Raw genomic sequence first — 24737 nt, forward strand, 5'->3', positions numbered from 1 at the left:
AAAGAGTTTAAATGAAAGACGGATAGAAGATCAGAAGAAAATTCTAAGGTGGTGAAAAGAGCGAAGAGCATTAGAAATAGAAGCTTGACCACATGCTAAATTCTTTGTCCCGCATCAATTAACTGTATTGAAGAAGTAGTACCCAATAGAGAAGGCACTACATTTTTCGATACAGTTAATTATGGATGGTTCGACCGCCATGTGAGTGTGCACATGTGCCAAACGGGTACTCTCTATTGGGTACTACTTCTTCAATACAGTTAATTGATGCGGGACAAAGAATTTAGCATGTGGTCAAGCTTCTATTTCAAATGCTCTTCGCTCTTTTCACCACCTTAGAATTTTCTTCTGATCTTCTATCCGTCTTTCATTTCAACTCTTTAACCCTCACCGATAAAGCCGCAAATTCATTTCATAATTCCTATGATTATTTGAGTCTTTCCAGTAGGGATATTTAAAAGGGGGGAGGAGGCTCTTTTATATATATTTTACATAACTCAAAAACTAATTATGCAAATGGAACCAAATTTGGCATGGGTGGGTATTTGGAAACGTGACATGTTCTAATGATTGTTTGAGACCCTTTCCTTCTTCCAGCGGGGAGAAAGAAAAAAAGAGAGGGGAGTTTCATACATTTTTTACTGCAGAACTCAAGAACTTAAACAGCAAATGGAACAAAATTTGGCATGGAACGATATTTGGGTACGAGAAATGGTTCTATGAATATTTGGTATCCCTCACTCCTTCAAAGAGGTGGTTGAAAAGGGGGAGGAGATGTCTCCCTTCTAATTTTCAGTATAACTGGAGAGCTGATCGATCAAATTGAACTATATTTGGCTGTGAGGGTATTTGGATACGCAAAATGTTTCTATTATAAATTGACGCCCCAACTTATTTCAGTTGAAAGATATAAATGGGGAAAAAGGGGCTTCCATACATTTTTTTTGCTTAATTCGAGAATTAATAAAGCAAATGAAATAAAATTTGGCAAGTATTTGAGTACAAAAAATACTTTTATGAATATTAAGTTCTCACCCCTGCATTCAATGGGGAGAACGGAAGGGGGATGGTACTTCCGTTCAAGTTTATTCATAACTCAATAATTTACAACGCAAATAAAACCAAATTTGGCATAAGATGGTATTTCAATACGAGCACTTTTTTATGACAAACAATTCCTTTCTTGCAGTGGGATGATAGAATTGGGAATAAAGGAAGGAAAGAGGAAAGCTCACATTTAACTTTTTTTTTTACAAAATCCGAGAAATAGACAAAACTTAACATGGAAAATCATTTTGGCATGATTCTATGATCTAACACACCATCCTCCTTCAGTGAGAAGGTACATAGGAGGAGGGAGGTGAGCCCAATACAATTTTGTTAGGATGAGTTCTCAATTTATGCTAACGAAGCCAACAAATGGAAACAAATTTGGCATGGAAAAGGTACTTGGTTACGAGATATGTTTCTACGATTGTTATAGATCCTTACGCTTTACAGTGTTGAGAGGGGAAGAAAGGAGGAGGGTCCATATAAATTTTGTTGTAAAGCTTAAAAACTTATCAACCAATGGAACCATATTTGATATAAGTGGATTTTTGGGAAAGAAAATAGAATTGGGTATGGTTATTAAAGATCACGAACTCCATTCAGCAGGGGGGGGAAGGTAAGGACAGGAGGGGGGCTCTCTTATCAGTTTTTTAGCATAAATCCAGAACATATCAAGCAAAAACAATCATATTTTATCAGTTGGATTGTTTACGTACGATTGATTTGAGACCCTCCTTTTTAGGGCGAAGAAACAGATTAAAATTATCAGAGCTTTAACACAAATTTATAGATCAAGATTCAGAATATTAGTTTAAGTTATTTTTGTGTTGCAATCCGAAACTACAGCTGCAGCTCTCATTTTTTAGCGGTTGCTTATGAATTATGATATAATTTGATTTAAAATAATGCCAACAAAACAATACAAATTTGAATAAATTCTGAAAATATCATTCGATTTTGAAAGGTGTAGCAAAGCACACCGGGTCAGCTAGTGTATCATAAAAAGGTGTATTGTTATGCAGAGTGATCTCGGAAAAATGGTGATTTCCTATATCTTGCGAGGCTTAAAAATGTAGATAAACAGCTTCTAATTAAAAAGAACACGAAAATTCGTTTATTTCAATTGTTTCAATGAAAATGAAAACCAATGTGGTTTGATGCAGTTCTGGATGAAGACTCAGAAAAAAATTTCATTTTACCCGGAACTAAATGTATTGTGAGGTAAATATTCTCCAGAATCATACTCGTATTTTGAAAACAAATATCACCAAAATATTAAGAAAAAACAATAAACTTCAAATATTATGGTGAATTCACAATCCAAACGCGTTGGATAAAGATCAGGATTTGACGGTGACATGGTTTTCGTCTATTCGGATCATGTTGTTTGAATTTATTGATTTAAATATGTTGAACTCTTCACAGTTAATAAATATGGATGGAATACAATAATCAAACTTTGTCGTGGAGAAGATCACTCCGAAGCGTATACTACTGTAATGCATTTCTTGATAGGTTTTATTTGTGTTTTTCAAATCATTCCATCATTCACGAAGATCAATCTCTTCTTTTTCCTAAAATATAATTTTAACATTTTTATGATGTCACATGAATTGCGTGCAGAGTTATATAGTTCGCGTAATTTCCTCTTTCATTAGATCTGGGACATGGAATGAGTTGTGAATCTATTCAAATACTATAAATGTAACTAAATTTCATGAATTTAGTCAGTAAAGCCTCAATTAGATAGTGTTTTAGATAAAAATTCTGTCTTTTACAATATTTTTTATAGAAATACATACATGTGTATATATGTACGCGGAAAAAAATGTGATTCAGAATCTCGTGTCACTTTTCTCGTGATCCATTCACAGATCATGTAATGACTAACATATCTTTGAAGCTCCCGTGATGAATGACATTATGAAAATTATTTCTTTAAAAAAACGAGCTCAGGCGTAATATGCTTTCATATTGAGAAGTTCTGAACACCACGAAACTTCTCGTGAATATGAACGTGAAAAATCTTGTTTTGTCAATAACTCAAAAAACGCGACACAACTAGCATGTGTAACATGGTCGATTCGATGGGGAATGGTTGAAAGATGAAATTCCAACCAGACTCGTTCTTTGAAACCTTCTAAAACTGTTTCATCGCGGATTTTTCATCATAGCGAGAAATCAGAATAAAAACAGTTCAAAGAGACCAGTTGGATTTTCATCTTTCAACAATTCCCCATCGATTCCACCATCTGATTTAGTCTCGTTGTTGAGTTATTGACGAAATAAGATTTTTCTCGAGAAGCGTAAATGGGTCTTAAGACTAAATTTAGTTACTAGTCACAAAAGTTTTCAGATAATTCTGACATAAAAACATCCTTGATACCTACGTTGTTTATGAAATCATAATTTTCTGTTTTATTTGAATTTTAAAACCTCAGTTAATTTCATTAGGTACATTGTTGTGCAAACAAAATTTAATCTTGCTACAATGAAATATTCAGCCTTGTTCAATAATTTTTTTTTATTTATTTACCTCTTTGAAATTTACATGTTTTCGACTAGTTTTTGCTATAACGCAATGAGAAGGATTTTTCCTTTACAAAAAAAATTACCGAGGATAAGAGAAGAGATTGATAAACCATAAAATATTTAATTATGATTGACACGTATGTTAAATAAATGTATAAATATTTTAGAGCAAGCCGAATACCGTTGCAACCCATTTTGAGTTCTATACTTAATCCAAAATTGAATGCTAATCAAGTCAATCGATTCCAACTAACACACATCTAACACACTACGTTCAACATTCGACATCATAATAACTTTATCATAGGCCGAATACAGGCTGTAGAATAGCAATAACTACTTCCAAAACCGTGTCTAATTTGCTTTGTTTCAATTTATAGCCGTGTATCAGTTATGCGTGGCCAAGTGGTGACGCCCCAAGGACTAGGAATTATCGGAATACGGGTGTCGGTGGATCGAGATTCAAGATTCGGCTTCACTTTAACGCGACAAGGTGGATGGTAAGTGGAACATATTTTTATCAAACTTTTAGGGGAATAATAAAAACCTGAACGCAATTATTTGTTGCTAGAGCTAATTTCATTTTTCTCATGATTCTACACTCAGAAATGAAAAAAAAATATTATTTTTCATGTATATCCACGCTTTACCGTGCCCACTCACAGAGTTATTTCTCTGGGTGTAATTACTGGGATATTTCTCGCCGAGAAATATCTCGGTTATTAAATTTCATGCATTGGGACTATTCGGAAGTGACATCTGGTGGCTGGGGAAAAAAGTTTAGCCGGAGCTTATAACAAACGCTTAAAGCAGAACTAGCCAAACAAAATCAAACGAAAATCATTTGATTTTCGTACAAGGTCTATGGTCAATGTGCATTATTGACCATAGCATACAAAACAGGCATATTTTTCCTGTTTATTATGACTTGCTGCTGATTCCATGCTTATAAAATATAATTTAAAAACTTTTCCACAAAGGATGGAACCGCAGACACCAGATACCCAGACTGACCACTGAAGGCTGATTTTGGCGCTTGTTTCGCAGCGCTATCTACGGATTATCGTGAAACTAACGGCCACATACACAAAAGGAAAAATTTCGATATATCACACACACATTTGCGTTGTGCTATTTGTTTTTTTACATCCAGCAATGAACACGTTCGTTTTTGATTACCTACTTTTGATAGAAAAAATAACACGATATATTTCATAAACCACAAAAGAATCATTTTTGAATTAAAGCACATTAACCAAATGTGGTTAAAGAATTCAACTATAAAGCTTATAACAAATACATCGACTGAGGCAGAAATGAAAATTGAATAAAAACTTGATATTTCCGCTCCACTTCCTTATTACGTTGTGGTTGAAAAATAACCATTTTATGACATCTCCGGTGATGTTGAAAACCACACATTCTCAATTCACAAGAAGAATTGCGGAAATGAAGAGCTGCCTAACAATGGTTTTATTTGTGAAGATCACTTTCAACTGCAAGATTTTGCTAAGCCCCGGAACTTCCGTAGAGGGTAAGTTCAAGTTTCCCGAGCAGAAAAATATTGTAATGACAAAATTATTGTAAATAGTTATAAAATGATCTAGGAATAGTTGAGAAACGACAAACATTCCACTGATTGTATATTGCAAAACGACATTACATTGAATGGGGCTTTAAATTATGTTGCTGTTTAGAACTGTTAAATCAATTGAATGGACGAGATTCTTACAAAGTTTTGTTGAATAGTTAGAGTTTCTCAAAACCCTGTAACTAGCCGAATCTCCGCATAGGTTTACAAAAACTGAATAAAACAAAAGTAGAGGTGATATTTACAAAATTTGTAAAGAAATGTTTTGTTAACGGAAGAAACTAATTTTAATTCGAAACAACGAAATATTCAATTGAGTCACCATCTACAGCAAAAAAAAACAGTTTTCTCCAATAAATCCTAAAACTTTCGTTTCCATGAGAAATTTAGTACCATTCGAAAAATGTCTGCTTTTCAAAATATCTAACAAAACTAGGATACTGAACGAGCCCTTTATCCGCCCACTGGACGAGGTTGTGTTCGAAACAATATTTTGGACTTCGAGATGATGCATTTTGTAAACCTTTTCCCGCAAATTTAGTAAAATTTATAACAAAATGCGTTGGTTGACATAATGATGATTCTTGAGAAACAGTCTCAAACATCCGAATCTGTTTAGTGAGAATAGCTTAGCTTTTCCTGTTCTGTTAATATTTTTCATTGTTTTTTTTTCGAACCATTTTCTGGATATAGCATGTGTAATTGATTTTATCAATGGGTACAAAAAAACGTACGTGAATTCGTCACACCAAAATCAAAACATTAAATGAATTCACTCACACCGACATACGCTATTTGAAATTTCATGCAACGACAAGAAAATAAAATGAACTTCGTATGCATCAAGACAGTAAAGTTCTTTTACCATTCAAAATTCGTTTTGGTGGTGTGGAAAAGCATTAAATTCGGTAAATAAGTTTAGCTACAGCGAAATTATTGCTTATTTACTGGGCAGCGGCTAAGGAACATTAAAATGAACCTTATTTAAAGTTATAATTTGTTGAAGAGTGGATTCACTTTGTAAACGAATTACTTCCAGAATATGGTTTGAATAAAACTTCGATTCAAAGAATGTAGTTGAACGTCAATGGTGAAAAATTTTTGGAAGCAAAGAAAATGGATTTGAAACAGATATTTTGAAATGTTCTAAATTCAGTGCATATTTGCCCTTGTTTTTCAACAATTTTTTTTTTTTTTTTTGAATAAAAGACTTTTAGGATACGGATTAGGAAAAATAGTCTAAAAAATGATCGCTTTTAAGGTTAATTTTCCTCAAGTTCAGAACTATGCCAAAAAGCCCAATAAGGGTATATACGGACAATAGTATTGGCGAAAAATTGGCCTCAGCCATAACCTCAAATATTGATTAGCTGGTGGCCTCACCAGTGATGCTAGGAGTGTTTCTAGAATCAGTATTTGCTTGTCTTAAACTCATAATATTTCTGAATTGATTAAAGTGTTTAACTATCAACAGCTGAACGTTTGAATTCATTACGGGTCGTCCCTAAATGGATGAAGATAAGCCATCTTTTGCAAACGTATTTTGAATTCAAAACATCTGAAATATATTTTCATGTACTGCTTGGTAGATTAAAAAAGAGTTGTTTCCAACTTCTAAACGAATGCAAAATCATTTACAGTTACAAACAAGTAAATTAATGAAAGCCCCGTCTATGTTGACTTTAAAAATAATCGCCTACATGCTCTGATTATTTTAAACATATCCACATTATTCGATACATAATTTAAGTGTGCGATACAGACAGTTGTTATTTTGTTCAGATAAATGATGCGTTGAATTTCATATTCGAATAGAAATCTACGGGAAAGTTGCAAATTCTCATTACTCATGAAAAGATTTTTCAATAACAATGCAATTAAAAAAATAAAATTATTATCCAAATATCAATGCACTTGGCACCCCTGAACACCCAAAAAAACCAAAACACGAACACAGATGGTCGCTTTTCCACACACTCAGAAATGAAAGAAATATGAAAATTATTATATTTCAATAACTCCGATATTTCTCTGACATAAATATCCAGAAATATTAAAAAATAACTATTTCAGATATTTAAATTTATGCATCCGAATAATTTCTTGGCGTGTAATGATCCAATGCATAAAATTTAATAACCGAGATAAATATTATATATTATTTATTTTGTTCAAACAAACGCTTTGTGCGTTTGAGTCCCAACTAAACGGGTATGAGCACATGCTAGATTCTTCAGTTGCTATATAAATGCCTTTCAACTTGACTGCATTCAGATTCCATTCTCTTTAAATATTTAACTGAATCATATTTAAATAGGATGGACTCAATTGCAGCAAGTAATATTACCAGCGAAATGCACATGTTTTTATGCTATGGTCAATTATGCACATTGACCATAGATAGAACATGAACGAAAATCAAACGATTTTCGTTTGCTTTTTCTGTTTATTTCTGCTTTAAGCGTTTGCCTTTACGTTACGGCTCAAACTTTTTTTCTGACCACCAGATGTCGTCCAATACCATTTCTCAATGCATAAATTTTAATCGCAGAAATATTTCCCAGTGAGAAATATCCCAGTAATTACACCATGAGAAATATCCGCGTGCGTAAAGAGGGAGATATGTGAAAATACCTAAAAAATAACTGTTTGATATTTTATTTATTTCTGAGTGCAGGGCGAATTTGTCGATATTAGTACCGGGAAATCGCGTTTATCGTGCACCCTTCTCAAAAATCGAGTCTGTTCTCCCATGGTTTGAGGTTAGGGCTGAGGCCTCCTGCTAAGGTGGTGTTCGTGTAGAACTGTCAATATATCCTAATACAGTTGTTTTGACATATCTCACGCACACTTGTTGGTCGTGTACAAATGAGCAAGGAAAAATAACCAGGCGACAAACACGGTCGTTCCTGGAGTTATTTTTCCAAAAAATATAAGTTTCAGTGAAACAGCATTATATCACGAACACTTCCAGCGCCAAATAAAATTAAAGTTAATAAATCAATATATTCTTCACGATTATTATTCTGTTTTTTTTTAATTGTCTAAACATTTGTTCTACTCAATCCAACCAGAATGTCCTCGAACCTTTCTATAGGTACGAGCCCAGAAACAGTTAAGATAAATTGGAACTCACGTTTTTTCAAGAAGTTCTATGTACACACTTAATCTTTTCTCCTGCGATCGGGAGGATTCTGTCCTGTATTTTCAACAGCTGAAATTACAGGACGATTTCAGGACAGATAAACAGCTCAGGAAAACAACTGTCAAATTTACCTGTAGACTCGAAACGGATTCGCCCAGTAATTTGCAGGTAATTGTTAGGTGCTCCTGAGCGTTCGAGACGGGTTCTTCTCGAGTATTTCAGGGAATGGAATCGTTTGGCGGTCCCTTTTTCAAATCTATCCCAAATTTTAATTATTATTCTATGTTTAATAAAGACAATGATTTGCCTTTAAAAAAATCAACCATTTAGTTCAAAATATGTGTTGAATCATTTGACGCAGAACACTTAAAAAATTTGAAAATCACAGCACTCGACTTCATGATTGAATCATAAGAAAGTAGTCACGGAAGGTCCTCGAAATCAGCTGCATGGTTAAATGGATCGATGCTGCGACCTGCTCAAACACCTGCGGACACGGAGAGATTGCGTCGATCAGAGGAATTTTCTGAGCGCTGATGCGGGTTTCATGCACGGTTATTTGGAACTGAGTCGGGGATATTAGTACCCGCACAAATTTGCTTAGTTTACGTGCTGTCGAAAAAAAAGATTATTTAAGTGGACAATTTTTCAAGTAAACATACAGCACACACTCACTTTCTCTTTGTATGAGTTGTTCAACGATTTTGGAAGTCCCGGAACTTTGTGGCCACTCTACAGGGTTAGGCTTAATCAGAACCGCCCGGAGATTGGCGGTGGTGGTGGCGGAACAGTTGTGACTATCTCTGCTGATGTTGTTATTATGGTTCATCTGCTGCCGATTCTTGTTTCTCGAAGCTGCTATATAAATATTCTACCCTGGTTTATCCCTGGCAAAACTTGTAGCCTGCAAATTGGTGAACATCTTCCCGAACTAAATGATAATCTGGGGCATAAGCTAATTGGAGTGTTGTACTGTAGCCTGAAACTTAACACAAAAAAAATTTCAATTTCATTCATTTCCCAATTGAGAAAATTCCCATGGCACTTACCAGCTTTTTGTTAAATTAATTTTATTCCTCAACGCTGCTGTTTGTCCCTTTGATTGATTGATGCGGTTAATACTTGTTAAGCTGTTTCGGATAATCGTAGATCTTCGGAGCTCGGATTTCTTCTAGCGTTTCGGATCTTAGTTGCGTTCCGTTTGATTATTTTTCACTTTCTAAAACTAACCAAGAAAATTATCAGTGAGTGTCCACACGTTAGAAAAGGACAAAACATTTGTTAACTCACACACTGGCAGAAAACGCGCGAAACCAGGTGAGTTTCCCGCAACACAGTGTGATACTGGTGATACTGTCCAGAATTTCAGGAGAATTGTACGAGTTCCAGTGCACTCGTAGACATTGTATCCCGGATTTCAGGAGAAATTAAGCGTCCCGATATTCAGGTGGGTTTCGGTTCGAACTTCGTTTGAATTTAGCAATTTGCCTGTGGTTCGGAGAGTCATTATCCCGAGAAGAATAATTGCAATCTTAGTGTGTAGTTTGTTTTTTGGTCGCAGTAAACAATAAATCAACCATTGAGATTAAGACGAACGATTTCGAACTCAATGAATTATTTATAGCCTTATTTATAGCCTCAGCCAGATATTTAGAATTCGAAATCAAAACTGAATCCCAAAATTAATTGGCTCTGAACTAAGGATCGGTATAACGTAACGTTTGTATTATTTTTTCATCTAAATCGATCAACAGTCATTGTTTGTATAACATTCACCTCTTTTTATGATACAGTAAATTAGAGTAAACAGTTTAACATTGAAGACAATGAAATTTTTTAGATAGAGTTTCAAATACTGATAGGTGATTAAATCAAGATAGTTTTCATTTGGCTTGTTAATTATCGAGTGTATTTTTTTTCTTGATGAAGCACAATGGTTTCACGATGCCCCGTCAGATGGCGTATGATTCTTGGCGATTTGTAGTTGTATGGATTCAACCGCCACTGATCAGTCTGGGTATCTGGTGTCTGCGATTTAGGTGTGTTTCCGTAGATGGCACTACCGTATGCCAAATAGTTTCCGTACAATGCCTTGTGGAAGAGGACCATTACTTTGGGATTTGCTCCTTTCTTGATACTCCCGATTATTTTGAGCATGTTTTGGCGATCTTTCATTTTTCTTTTTAGTTCTTTAATGTGAGGACCAAAACTGAGGTTGTGATCTATATGGACACCTAAGTACTTGTAGTTTCGAACGTTTTCTATTGTTGACCACATAACAGTTAGTCCCAGGTCTAAAGGTTTTCGTATGAATACTACCCAAGTAACCATAAGCACTAAAACATAGCCTTTAATCAACACTATATTCCCATATATAACTCTGTATTAATGCTTGTTTTGCACTATATGCGTATATAATGCAGATTTAATGCTAAAAAGGCGAAATAGCGGGCTGATTAAATGCTACCACAACATAGCCTTTAAAAAGCATTACAAATGCTGAATTAGAGCACCATCAAAACGTCATTTTTCGCAAGCTGTATATAAGCATTAACAATGCATACTTAGAACACCTTTTGTTTATTTAATTATTATTTTTTGAACCATTAAAATGAACAAAAAATAAATAAATAATTATTATCTGCAACATCAATCAACCTGCTGAATGAAGGAGAATTATGCCTGCTTAATGAATTCTTCTGAGTCTCGAACTGAGGATCCCCCAGCAGCCTTTATCTCTCCTTGCGCCTTTACCATTTCGACCACTCTTGATGCTGATAAGGTGGGTGAAAAAATGCGTACTTCAAGTACTGTTCGGGTCACATCACTCCTAATGCTTATTAACTTTAGAGCTACTCTATATGTGCATATAGTGCTATCATTAGTGCTAATTTTCTTTATTTCTTCTATGCATTAATAATGCTTATATAAAACAAAAAAGCATTATGAATGTTGATTTAATGCCAACTTGCATTAGAAATGGTGATTTCATGCTAACTTGCATTATAAATGTTGATTCAGGGTTTTAGCTAAATGCTTATGGTTACTTGGGTATTGCTTTTGTTTTATTAGCATTCAGTTGTAGGTTCATTGTCGAGCTGTAATGGGAAAATCGGTCGATGGCTGATTGGGCTTTGGCTTTTGCTTCATTCAAGGATTTCCCTCTCACTATTTTGACGAAGTCGTCTGCAAATTGGACTGTTACAATGTCATCTTCTTCTGGATCGGTGTAATGTAGCCCTCTCGTGTATAGGTTGAAGAGAGTAGGGGACATAACGTCACCTTGAGGCAATCCCGTTGATACAGTTGATATGACTGGACCTTGGTCAGTCATTACAGTCAATCTCCTATTACATAAAAAGTTTTTTATCCAAACTCTTACATTCGCAGGGAACAGCATTTCAGAGAGTGTTGCGTCTAGTTTATCAACATTGACAGCATTGAAGGCATTGCTTTCGGGCTTGTGATATAGCTCAGTTGGCAAGTCTGTTGTCTCCTGAGCCGATGTCCGCGAGTTCGAGCCCAAGAGTAAACATCGAACACAGTTGTACCGGATAGTTTTTCAATAACGATCCGCCAACTGTAACGTTGATAAAGTCGCGAATGCCATAAAGATGGTAAAACGACTATAATCGAAACAAAAAAAAAATTGAAGGCATTGCTGAAGTCGAAGAATATTGCAACGTTAATCACACTCAGAAATAAATAAAATATCAAACAGTTATTTTTTAGGTATTTTCACATATCTCCCTCTTTACGCACACGGATATTTCTCATGGTGTAATTACTGGGATATTTCTCACTGGGAAATATTTCTGCACGGAAAATAATAAAAAGGTAAAATTTACCTTTTTGCGAGGTGAATTTTTTCCACCCCTCTTTCGAGGTAAATTTTACCTTTTTTTTCATTCACCTAGCAAAAAGGTAAATATTACCGTTTTTCAATTCACCTGGCAAAAAGGTAAATTTTACCATTCTCCCATTCACCTAGCAAAATAGTAAATAATACCGTTTTCCCGTTCACTGATTTAAAAAGTAAATGCTATTTGGTTTGGTTGGTTTCTTAAATAAAAATGAAAACTATTCATTATATTTATTTTTGTAATGTATCACCGTGTTTAAAAAAATCCTTTAAATCCTTTAAATAAAGTAAATCCTTTTCGCCAGACTCGTGGCAATTCAGCTTCACGTTTCTCCGCGCCCTAATGGCGACTAATCCAGACAGATCCGGCTTTTCCGGAAAGATATCTGGAGGATGAAGTGAAATATACCTCGAAGCTGGGCCGATCTGAAACAAAAGCATAGTATTATGACGAGAACCAGCACAACTAAATGATATCTAAGAAAAAACTTACCATTCTGTTCCGATTTTCTCATATTGGCACGAAACATAACTTCCCTTCTGAACGACAAAACAGCTTAACCTCAATTAACGGATTCGGCAAATAGTTACTTTTGTTCGAGATGAATTGTACAGTTTTGTTTAGCTCAATCCAGGTCAATTTCACCTCGCTACGAGGTAAGTTTTACCTTATTTGGATTTACCTTTTTTTCTAGGTAAATTATACTTTTTTTATCGAGCTCAATTCAGGTGAACTTCACCTCGCTACGAGGTAAGATTTACCTTTTTTGGATTCACCTTTTTTCTCGGTGAATTGTACCTTTTTTCCAACCTCGATTCAGGTAGATTTTACCTCGCTGTGAGGTGAGTTTCACCTCGAAGAGGTAGAAGTCAGGGGTGTCAGGTGTCCTGATTTTTCAGGATTTGTCCTGATTTTTGAGAGGTCGTCCTGATTTTTTAAAAACGCTTGAATTGTCCTGATTTTTGAAAAATGACCTTTAAAATGTCCTGATTTGTCCTGATTTTTGAAAAATATCTAAACTTTAACTAATTTTTTTTGTCAAATGGTGAGAAAATCAAACAAATCTTCTATAAAATAGTTAAACTAATTTAGCCGATGATAATCTTTGGTTTAAATGATATTTAAATAGTGTTTTTCGATATTAACTTCAGGACATAGAAGGTTCTTCTCACTGTAGTTGCATAACTTTAGGCGTCTTCAGCACCTGTATTTCGCCTTTAGTTATGCAATCTAAGGAGAGCTGCATGTTATATTCATCAATTTAGTGGTGTCCTGATAAATCCTGATTTTTATCATTGTGGTGTCCTGATTTTTATCAAAACCACCTGGCACCTCTGGTAGAAGTTACCTTTTTGGCTTTCACGAGCGTTCACCTTTGCTAACTCGGTAAATTTTACCTTTTTATTATTTTCCGTGTGCGATTAAAATTTATGCATTGAGAAATGTTATGGAACGACATCTGGTGGTCAGAAAAAAAAAGTTTGAGCCGTAACGTAAAGGCAAACGCTTAAAGCAGAGATAAACAGAAAAAGCAAACGAAAATCGTTTGATTTTCGTTCATGTTCTATGGTCAATGTGCATAATTGACCATAGAATAAAAACATGTGAATTTCGCTGGTAATATTACTTGCTGCAATTGAGTCCATCCTTTTTAAAAATGATTCAGTTAAATATTTAAAGAGAATGGAATCTGAATGCAGTCAAGTTGAAAGGCATTTAGCAACTGAAGAATCTAGCATGTGCTCATACCCGTTTAGTTGGGACTCAAACGCACAAAGCGTTTGTTTGAACAAAATAAATAATATATAATATTTATCTCGGTTATTAAATTTTATGCATTGGATCATTACACGCCAAGAAATTATTCGGATGCATAAATTTAAATATCTGAAATAGTTATTTTTTAATATTTCTGGATATTATGTCAGAGAAATATCGGAGTTATTGAAATATAATAATTTTCATATTTTTTTAATTTCTGAGTGCATGTTCTTTCTTCTGCCATCCATAACGTGGTTTGTTACAAATGCCAAGCAATCTTCAGTTGACTTTTTGGCTCTGAAACCGAATGACAGATTCGGGAGCAATTTATTTTCTTCAGCGTGATTTTGGAGTAAATGTAACACCGCAGTATTTGCTGATTTAGTTATAGTTGATAAGCATGATATAGGTCTATATGATTCAGGATTACTGGAGTCCTTCCCTGGTTTTAAGATTGGGACCACTTTAATCGTTTTCAAATGTTCCGGTAATGTACCGTTGTTAAAATATGAATTGAGGCACTTAGGATCAGAGGGGTGCAAGTGATTTTTTATCAAAATTGAGATAAACTGTTTTTTGGATAGTTAAAGTATAGATTAACATTCTGTAGAAGACACAGGTCAAAAGAAAAATTATTTTGATATTTTTAAGCTATTTATAAAAAAATGTGTCAATGAAAATCCTGTTTCGTTTGGTGTCAGAAGGGTGCAAGTGCACTTGCACCCTTCTGACACCAAAGGATCATTCGGCTCGCGCTCGTTGAGTTGTTAAGACGCGTTTTGGTTTGAGATCGAACGTAGTTAAACGGACTTTACATAGGTGTTTCGAAAGTGGAAAAATTGATTTTTAAAGACTTTGTGAGAAGGATAGTGAATTTAGTAATAGAAGTGGAAAGAAAAGCGTGTTAAGTGAGAGTTTAAGTGGAAAAAAGAAAGACGCCGCAGGCGTGGCGAAGAAATAAAATGGCGGATCCACCTGATCCAAATCGGAGCCAGTCAACGAAAAAACTTAACGAAGAAATGGATTTACATGGAGCAGCTAGTTTGGAGTTACAAAACGCGCAAAAGAAGAACAGTGGCAAGAACGGAAAAGAAATTGTCAACATAACCTACACCTGTGCTGATGCGGCGCCTTATAGAATTTATTTTGAGCTCCGACAGGAAGAAGATGATGGAAGAATTAACAAATTCATTGTCGGTTCCACATTGCGGAAAATGGATAAATATAGGAGGCATATTATAGATATGAAACAGTCCGGACGTAATCGCATAATGGTCTATTTGAACAGTTTTGCAATGGCAAATATGCTCATGGAGGAAATTAATAAGAGCCAAACCAGCCCTTTTAAAGCATATGCACCGCAACACTTGGTATGCGTCAGTGGAGTGATCGTCGGAGTTCCCCCTCAAATCGATGTTGAAGAGATCAAAGCGGACTTGGAAAGCGAGGTGCCTATAATAAGTATCAAACGATTGACTAGACTCGTTGAGGGAAAACCAGTTCCCGCCAATCGGATAAGCATAACATTTCGATCAAACGAGCTCCCGAATCGTGTTAGATTATTTGCCTGTTCCACACGCGTAAGACCATTCGTACAAAAGTTACTGATCTGCGAAAACTGTTTTAGATTCAATCATCGAACCGAACATTGCAGAGGCAAAAGACGTTGTAGGCGGTGTACAGTGCAACATGAAAAACAAGAGGACTTTTTGACGTGCAATAACCCCATCAAATGTGCGCATTGTAAGTCAGCAAATCATCTCACACAGGAAGAAGAGTGTCCAGAAAAACAACGTCAGAAAAACATCAAAGCGCTTATGGCAAAACGAGCAATAACCTTCTTGGAAGCAACTGAACAGTACCCAATATGGACTCAAAATACATACGCACCATTGGAAAATTTGGAGGAATTCCCGACAATCGACAGCTCATACGCAAAGATAACCGCAAAGCAACACGGCTTTACCGATCCCTTACGTGAACAGTGGCGGCTTACGAACATTGATCGAAATAAAATAACTCCGGCAATCAAGTTACACACCGAAAAACCAAATAACCAACCAATTGGTGGAAAGAGATTGAGACCAAACACTTACACCAACGCAGACAGAACTACAGTTGACCGGAACTACATTGTCAAGGAAGCAGGTGACGGGCGACAACTATTTGGTACACCAACAAATCCAGTCAGCGTAGACGAAAAGGAAAAATGGGACCATCTACTACAAATGGCCACTAAGAAAGCGGAGATGACTGCAAGCCAGCAAACACAAACAACATTGATGAGTTTCTATGCTGATTTTCTTCAACAGCTTGGCAACGAGGAATCTGTAAAAAGTAAGTTCAAAATCTGTACACAAAAGTATTTTAAACTAGCTAATTCAATATTTGACAAATGAAACAGTAACACCTTCATGAAAAAACAGTAACTTGAATTAAACATGTTAGACTCTAGTTATTTCATACTGCAGAATAAAAATAAAAATGGGCACTGTAAAAATAATTCAATGCAATATACAAAGTCTTGATAGACACAAATCGGAACTCTCTAAAACCCTTATTTGTGGTGGATATGAAATAGCTCTAATTTCAGAAACTTGGATTAACGAAAATATCGAAAGCTCAAGCCGATATCAAATACATAATTATCATTTGATATCTCAGGCAAGACATGACAACTACGGAGGAGCGGCAATATTTCTACATAACAATTTTAACTACACAAAAATCCAATTGCCAAACACCTGTCATTGGACTCAGGCTTGTGCAGTTAAAGTCCTACCCTTAGATTTGGTGATTCTGTCTTTATATGTGAGTCCTTCAATCTCCAACACAGAATTCGAGGATGACATAAATAAAATCTTTAATTCTGTTAGGCAATACAAAAAAGTGCTATTAGGAGGCGACTTCAACGCTCACCACTATGTGTGGGGAAGTGAAAACTGCGATCGAAAAGGAACGATTTTGATGGATACGATAAACAACAGCAACCTCTTAATAGCTAACGACGGATCATGTACATTCATCCCCATACAATTAAACTCAAGGTCATCTGCAATAGACATCACACTAAGTTCAATAGAATTAGCTCCCTCGACTCAGTGGAAAGTCTTAGATTTTAGCATTGGCAGTCATCATATGGTCATAGAAGCAATAGTAGGACATACGGCTCATACCAAAAACAAATATATTTACAACTAAACCAAAATATGCGAGGCAATGACAAAGCTAGACCCAAGCGTTATAAAAACAGTAAAAGATCTAATCGCTGCTATAAAACGAACCTGCAAAGAACACAGGAAAAAAGACACTAGGGAACCGAAATTTTGGTGGACTGACCAGGTAGAACAGGCATGGAAAGAAAAATGTGATGCGAGAAAAAAGTTTAACGCCCTCTCCAATATTGAGAACCTTCTGGACTTCAAGAAAAAATCGTCAGTGTTTCTTAGAAGAAAACGAGAAGAAATCAAGAAAAAATTCGAAGAGCTTCCAAATGAGTTGACCCCTTTTATGAGCTCCAAGGAACTATGGACTAGAATAGGAAGATTGACCGGTAGGAAAATAATAAAAAAACAAAACAACATTATGTTCGATGATACGAAACTAGCAGAAGAATTTTTGGATCTCCACTTTGGAAAAAACGATCCTCAATATCTAGAAACACCTATACCGCTGACAACACAAAACATTTTGAACAGAGGTAATTGGAACCGGATTCTTGCTAAAAAGAAAAAACATTCAGCTGCCGGAGGAGATCGCATTACGTATGAGATGTTAAGACATATTAATCCAAAAGTAGTCGACAACATGATTGCAGATCTAAATGAAATGTGGAAAAGAGGATACATCGAGGACAGTCTCAAATCAATTAAAATTGTAGCCATTCCAAAGCCAGGAAAGGACCAAAGTCTGCCATCAGGGAAGCGTCCAATTAGCCTTGTACCAACAACCACAAAAATTGTTAATAGTGCAATTTTAGAAAACCTGAACACATTTTTGGAAACACGAAAAATTTTACCAGCAACGTCATTCGGTTTCAGAAAAAATATGTCCACGACCACTTGTTTGTCTTTTGTGGTCAACTCCATTAAACAAGGCAAGCGAGACAAGAAACTGGTAGCCCTCATATGTGTAGATTTGAGCAATGCTTTCAATGCTGTAGATCCTTGTAAATTAGAGGATATGCTCTCAAATTTGGGTGTATCTGGAGACATAAGAAATTGGATATTCTCATTCTTAATGAATCGGAAAGTTTATCTAGAAACCAGGGACTCCACAGTCTGTAGAACTATCTGCAAAGGTCTTCCACAGGGTGACGTGTTATCACCGACGTTATTTAACGTTTACACACTTGATTTGCATCGCATTGCACACACTGAAGTAACACTCGTCCAATTTGCCGATGACTTCGGAATTCTAGTGAAAGGGAAAAGCTTAAACGAACTTAATAAAAATGCTCAAGAATACGTTGACTCTTTCGTGGAAGTGGCAGATACCTTGAATTTTTCTATTAATCCTGACAAGACGAAAGCAATATTTTTCCAAACAACGAATAAAATACATGATGTAAAAATAAAAGGGTCTCAAGTGGAAACGGTGAAAGCTCACAAGTATCTAGGAGTCACTCTTGATCGCTCATTAAACTTTGGAGCGAATACACGAGAAATCACTAAGAAGGTAACTGATAGGTTGAACATGCTGAAAATAATATCTGGAGCACAAAATGGCTCACACCCACAAACAATGAAAAACATTTACACTGCTCTCATGAGAAGCGTCATGGAGTATGGCATTGCAGTTCAAAACAATACATGCAAAACCAACCAAAATAAAATAAGAGTTGTCAATAACCAATGTCTTCGAAAGGTAACTGGCTGCTCTAAGTCCACTCCTTTGAATGCACTTATTGCATTATCAGGCCAACAACCGCTCTATCTGCGGCAAGAAGTAATAACTTGCAAGGAAATCTTGGGCAAGTCGGATAATCGAAATTAAAGAACAACCGGATTTAATATAAAACACGTCTTGATTTATTGACTTCAACTTTTGGAATGAAAAAACGGTTTTTAGTTTCGCGCTCGATAGGCGAAACGTTGGTAGCACTGTCAGGTGTCGAAATTGTCCGGGGGGTGCGACAGTAGACGAAAGGAGCGTACACTACACGCTCAACACTCCTCCTTAGTGTAGCTTCCTTGAGGACAATCCAAGCATGGTCGAGAAACGGTCCAGTTTTAGTTTCCCGAGCGGCTTCGTTAGAATGTCTGCTGCCATCCTCTCCGTGGGACAATAAATGATATCGATGGTTCCTCGGGTGAACAGCTCCTTCACAAACTTCTCCCTTGTCTCAATGTGCTTAGATCGCCTTGTGGAACGCTCTGACTTCACGAAAGAGATACAGCTTTGGTTGTCTTCATATATCACGGTCGGCTTATTTTGTGGTACATCCAAGTCGCGGAACAAATTCCTCAACCAAATAACTTCCTGGCATGTTTCACTCAACGCGATGTATTCAGCCTCCATCGATGAGAGGGTGACTGACGTTTGCTTTCTGCTGATCCAGGAGATTGCTGCTCCGCCGAAGATAAACGTAAAACCACTTGTAGACTTACGGGTTTGTACATCTCCTGCCCAGTCGGCATCCGTGTAGCCGACAAGATCGTCTTGTTGTCCAGTGAACTGTAGCTTTTGGTCTTTCGTACCCATCAGGTACCGCACTACTCTTTTAGCAGCCGTCCAATCGTGTTCAGTCGGTTGACTTACTCTACGTCCCAAGATTGATGTGCTCACTGCTATGTCTGGGCGTGCGTGTACTGCAATGTACAAAAGAGCACCTAGCAAACTGCGATAGCTCGATGAGTCCTCGAGCGCTGCACCACCTCCCAACTTTAAGTAGCCTTCATCCATGGGTGTTCTAGCTGGTTTAGCGGAACCTAAGCCAAACTTTTCTGCTACCTTTTCGATGTAATTTCCAAGGTTGATGCTATACTTCTCGTTGACTCGGATCACCTCCATACCCAAGAAGAAACGCAATTCTCCTAGGCTGGTAATTTCAAAATACTTCTGCAAGTCCTTCAGTGTGCGGTCGACCATAGAATTCTGCACACATCCGACAACAAAATCATCGACATACACCAATAAATAAATCATTTCTCCGGCTTCCAATTTGGTGTACAGGCACATCCAAGCTTGACGAGGATCTCATGTAGACGAATGTTCCAACATCTAGCGGACTGTTTTAAGCCGTAAATGCTTCTTCGTAGACGGTAAACCAGATTACGTTTGGTGTTGTCAACGAACCCTGGGGGCTGGCGCAAGTACAGCTCCTCCTCAATTGTGCCATGTAGGTATGCGGTTTTCACGTCCCAGTGCTGCAGAACCATCCCTTTCTGACTTGCTATTGCCAAAAGGGTTCGAAACGTCACTTGACTGGTAACTGGTGCGTACACCTCTTCATAATCAACACCAGGCTGTTGCGTAAAGCCCTGCGCTACTAAGCGAGCTTTATATTTCACGACTTTTCCAGAGGCGTCACACTTTGTTTTATACACCCACTTGCTTCCTATCGGTTTTCTTCCTTGGGGCAACGGCACAAGTTCCCACGTTCCATTCTTCTCGTGACTCTTCATTTCGTCCTGCATCGCTTGATGCCACTTATCAGCATTGGCCGAACTCTCCACTTCTCGAATGCTTTGTGGTTCGGAACCAACTGCCAAAAGGGAACTTTCCAACCGTTGGGGTGGGATACCTCTCGTGCTTCGGGTTGAACGTCGAACTTCCGGTTCAAAGCCTTCTAGATTATTATCGTCATCTGAACCTCCCAGGAAATTCTTGTCGGTCGAATCACCAAGATAGTCTTCTGCTTCCACAAACGAATCATCCGAATCATCCTGTATCGGGGCCGCCTCAAGCGGTACTTGCTCCTCCTGCGTTGGTGTGCTTTCTAGAGATATTTCTATGTTGGACTCGGTTGGGATCGGTTGGGAACCAAGGGGTTCGGAAACTTGGCGAATTGACTCCTTTGTATCCATCTCAGACTCCAGGAATTTGGCATCCCGGCTTACAATCACGCGATCACTTTCGATGTCCAAGAATCTATACGCTTTACGATCCTCGGCGTATCCGACGAAGATCAATTTGTTCGCTTTTCGATCCAGTTTTCTTCGCTTCTCTGCAGGAACATGAACCCAGGCACTGCATCCGAAAACACGAAGGTGGCCATACTTTGGTTTTTCACTGTGCCATAGCCCATAGGGTGTACGATCGATTGCGGCAGAAGGGAGTCGATTTTGCAAATAACAAGCTGTCATAGCTGCTTCTCCCCAATACCTTTTATCCAGACAGGCTTCCGACAAAAGGCATCTCGTCATCTCAATCAGCGCACGGTTCTTACGTTCAGCTTTCCCATTTTGTTGCGGAGTGTATGGAGCTGTTAGCTGCAGTCTAATACCGTTTTCGTCCAAGAACGCCTTCAGCTGGTTACTGGTGTATTCGCCGCCATTGTCTGTCCTCAAAACTTTCGGCTTCGTGCCAAACTTGTTATGTACCATGGCCACATAATGTCGGATCTTCTCGAGGGTTTCTGATTTCGATTTCAAAAGATAGATAGTCGTAAACCTGCTGAAATCGTCGATCATCGTCATGATGTACCTGTTGCCTCTGGGTGTCGGGACGTCTATGGGTCCGCACAAGTCGGAGTGGACGAGGTCAAGCGCAGCAGTCGACTTAGACTCCGAAGGCGGAAACGGCGACCTAGCCATTTTCCCCTCGCAACATATTCCGCACACAGACCGTATTCCGCAATCCTTGACATTCAGATCGGCGCCCAATTTGTCTCGTTCGAGTCTCAAAACAGCATCAAGATGACGATGCCCCAAACGGCGATGCCACAAATGCTGACAAGAATCCGTGTGACCAACCGCTGCTGAATTCACTCGCACATTCGGTTGTTTAATGGAGAACAAATCGACGTTCCTCTCCCCAACCAGCACTGTTTTCCCGTTCTTTTCTATTTTACACTCTCCTGGTCCGAAGACAACGGCGAATCCCTCGTCGATTATTTTGCTCACTGATAACAAGTTTCCGGCCAAGCCGGGCACGTACAGTACGTTCTTCAAGGTCACTGCCTTCGAATTTCCACTTTCACTCACACCACTGATTTTCACTTGTCCGATTCCTTTAGCAAACAGCACTTTTCCATCCGCTAGGCTCACAGGCGTCGTATCTTCAGCCATGTTCCGCACCAAGTCAGCTCTTCCAGTCATATGCTGAGAGCAACCAGAATCCAGCAGCCACTTCCCGGTGTCCGAATCAGCTGATTCCACTTTCCAACACTCAACAGTACTCATAAGAAAACAAATCTCATTCGAGTCTTTTTCTTCTTCAACCACTGCCACTTTAGCGTTCTGATATTTTTGGTTGTGAGATTTTGCTTCCTTATGCCGTTCACTACTGTTATCACTAGCACTGGTTCTGTTCTTTTCTCTATCGGCCGCAAATTTCCTACAGTCACGCCGGTAGTGTCCTTCTTGCTGACAATAATGGCAAGTCTTCCTTTTCTTCTCACTGTTTGCTCTTTTCACTACTGTTTTCAGAGCTTTTTCAGAAGAATTTTCGCATCTTCTACGCCATTCGTCCAACAATTTTCCTTTGACGAAATCCGATCTTAACTCGTCTTCTTTACACCCTTCCAGCACTGTAATCAATCCACTATACGATTCCGGTAGACTCGACAAGAGTATCGCGACAACCCAGTGTTCCTTAAGAGCTTCTCCCAAGGCAGACAGCTTTTGCACTAGCTCCGTCGCCTCCAGCAGGTGGAGCTCCATGTTCCCACCCTCACTCAGCCGTAGAGATAGCAACTTCCTCAACACATGAATTTTGTTCGTAAGCGAACCCCGCTGATGGTAACTTTTCAGCTTTGTCCACATCTCGTTAGCAGATGCGGCTCCTATGACGTGAATGAGTTGGTTGTTCTCTAAAGCGAGACCAATTGTCGCTCGTGCTTTCCCATCCCTCGACTTCCATGCATCATCCGGCTCTTCAGGCCTGGGCGTCGTCACCACGGTCCACAAATCCTCTTTTAAAAGCAATAGTTCCATCCGGAACCTCCAGCTCGTCCAGTTAGAATTGTTCAACCGCTCCAAGGTGATTTTCGCTTCCGCCATTTTGTCCGAAAAAACAAGATGCAACACGATCCGGGAAACAACACGCAATAATAAAGTTCTCTGCTAATTTCAATTCTACAATCCGCACACGCGCCGCGTTACTGGGCCCATAACCTCTTGGGCAAGTCGGATAATCGAAATTAAAGAACAACCGGATTTAATATAAAACACGTCTTGATTTATTGACTTCAACTTTTGGAATGAAAAAACGGTTTTTAGTTTTGCGCTCGATAGGCGAAACGTTGGTAGCACTGTCAGGTGTCGAAATTGTCCGGGGGGTGCGACAGTAGACGAAAGGAGCGTACACTACACGCTCAACAGGAAATAGCTCGATGTATAAATAGAAACAACATCTTAGCATGTCAGCTTCGTGGATTGAATGAAGAAGAAGCGGGACCAGTGGGTAGATACAGCTATCAAGAACATATCTACATGAAAAACAAAAATACATTCGATAAAATTTCATTAATTGTAAACTTCAATAAAACAACCGACATCACAATAGCAACACAACTAGAAGGAATGGAGCTTGCCAAAAGAAACATCAATCCAAAAATATTGAAACAACTAGTATTATTCACCATGAACAAAAAATACTATCGACGCAGACGGCTATTCACAGACGCTTCCAAAAGTAACAACAGATGTGCAGTTGGAATTTACATCGAGTGTACCAACAGTAGGTATTATTACCGTCTTACAGATGAAACAAGCATCACCACCGCTGAGCTTATCGCCATCAGAAACGCTATGTCTTGTATACAACAACACAATATACTAGATGCAGTTGTTTACACTGATTCCATGTCTGCCTGTACCATGCTAGAAAGAACGCTTGACGATTCGATAGGACCAGCCTTACTTGTAGAGACCTTAGAGATTGCACAACAATTTGGTACATCATTCCAGTGGATTCCCAGTCACGTGAATGTAGAAGGGAACGAAATCGCAGATCAACTCGCTAACATGGGACTATCAAACAACGCTCCAATTCTTCAAAACCAGCTGTTGCTGAAGGACGCATTCCACAAGTTCGAAACTGAGGCCCTCCAAAAAACAAAACGCTGGTATGCTGAATACAGTGATGCAGATGGAAATCTAAAAGGAAAAACATTTAGAAAAATCTATCCCGAATACTCACCTATTCCGTGGTACGACAAAAAGCATCTTGAAGGCAATCAAATCCGTCTGATAAATCGATTGATGACAGGTCATGATTATTCTCGATTTTGGTTGAATATCATGAAAATTGAAGACGATGGTGACTGTGATATTTGCCAGTCGCCCGAAACAGCAGAGCACTCAATATTAGTTTGCCCAAAATACAACAATCTAAGATCCAAGTATTCATTCGAACTTAAATTTAATAGTCTAACCGATTTGTTAAAGTTGAATGATGAAGAACTGTTTAAAGAAGTTACTGAGTTTGTCAAGAAAGCTAGATTGAACTTGGATTGAACTTATAAACAACATAACAAAACTAAGGTACAGATACCAATAATTATCCCGTTGCCAAGCACAGCTGCTAGCCGTCTGGCTAGTTGCTCACGAAAATGGCCATATAGTCTCTGTTACTGGGCCACCAATTGAGGTTGTCAGAAGACAACTTCGCTCAGAAGAAGAAGAAGACA

General features: G+C 37.9%; 1 protein-coding gene and 1 long non-coding RNA gene across 2 annotated transcripts in view; one reads left to right on the top strand and one right to left on the bottom strand.

The window, feature by feature from the left end:
- Positions 1-24737, top strand: part of LOC129751311 (teneurin-a) — a 282980-nt gene that overhangs the window by 243929 nt on the left and 14314 nt on the right. The window contains exon 2 of the mRNA XM_055746744.1: positions 3963-4082. Within this exon, the coding sequence (XP_055602719.1) occupies positions 3963-4082 (120 nt within the window). The remainder of the gene's footprint in view (positions 1-3962; positions 4083-24737) is intronic.
- Positions 8754-9511, bottom strand: LOC129751346 (uncharacterized). The gene is made up of 3 exons (XR_008738683.1): positions 9368-9511; positions 8994-9303; positions 8754-8930 (listed from the first exon to the last, which is right to left on the bottom strand). It is a non-coding gene; the product is annotated as an uncharacterized LOC129751346 (long non-coding RNA).

The sequence above is a fragment of the Uranotaenia lowii genome, chromosome 1 (assembly GCF_029784155.1).
Source record: "Uranotaenia lowii strain MFRU-FL chromosome 1, ASM2978415v1, whole genome shotgun sequence".
Classification (NCBI taxonomy): Eukaryota; Metazoa; Arthropoda; class Insecta; order Diptera; family Culicidae; genus Uranotaenia; species Uranotaenia lowii.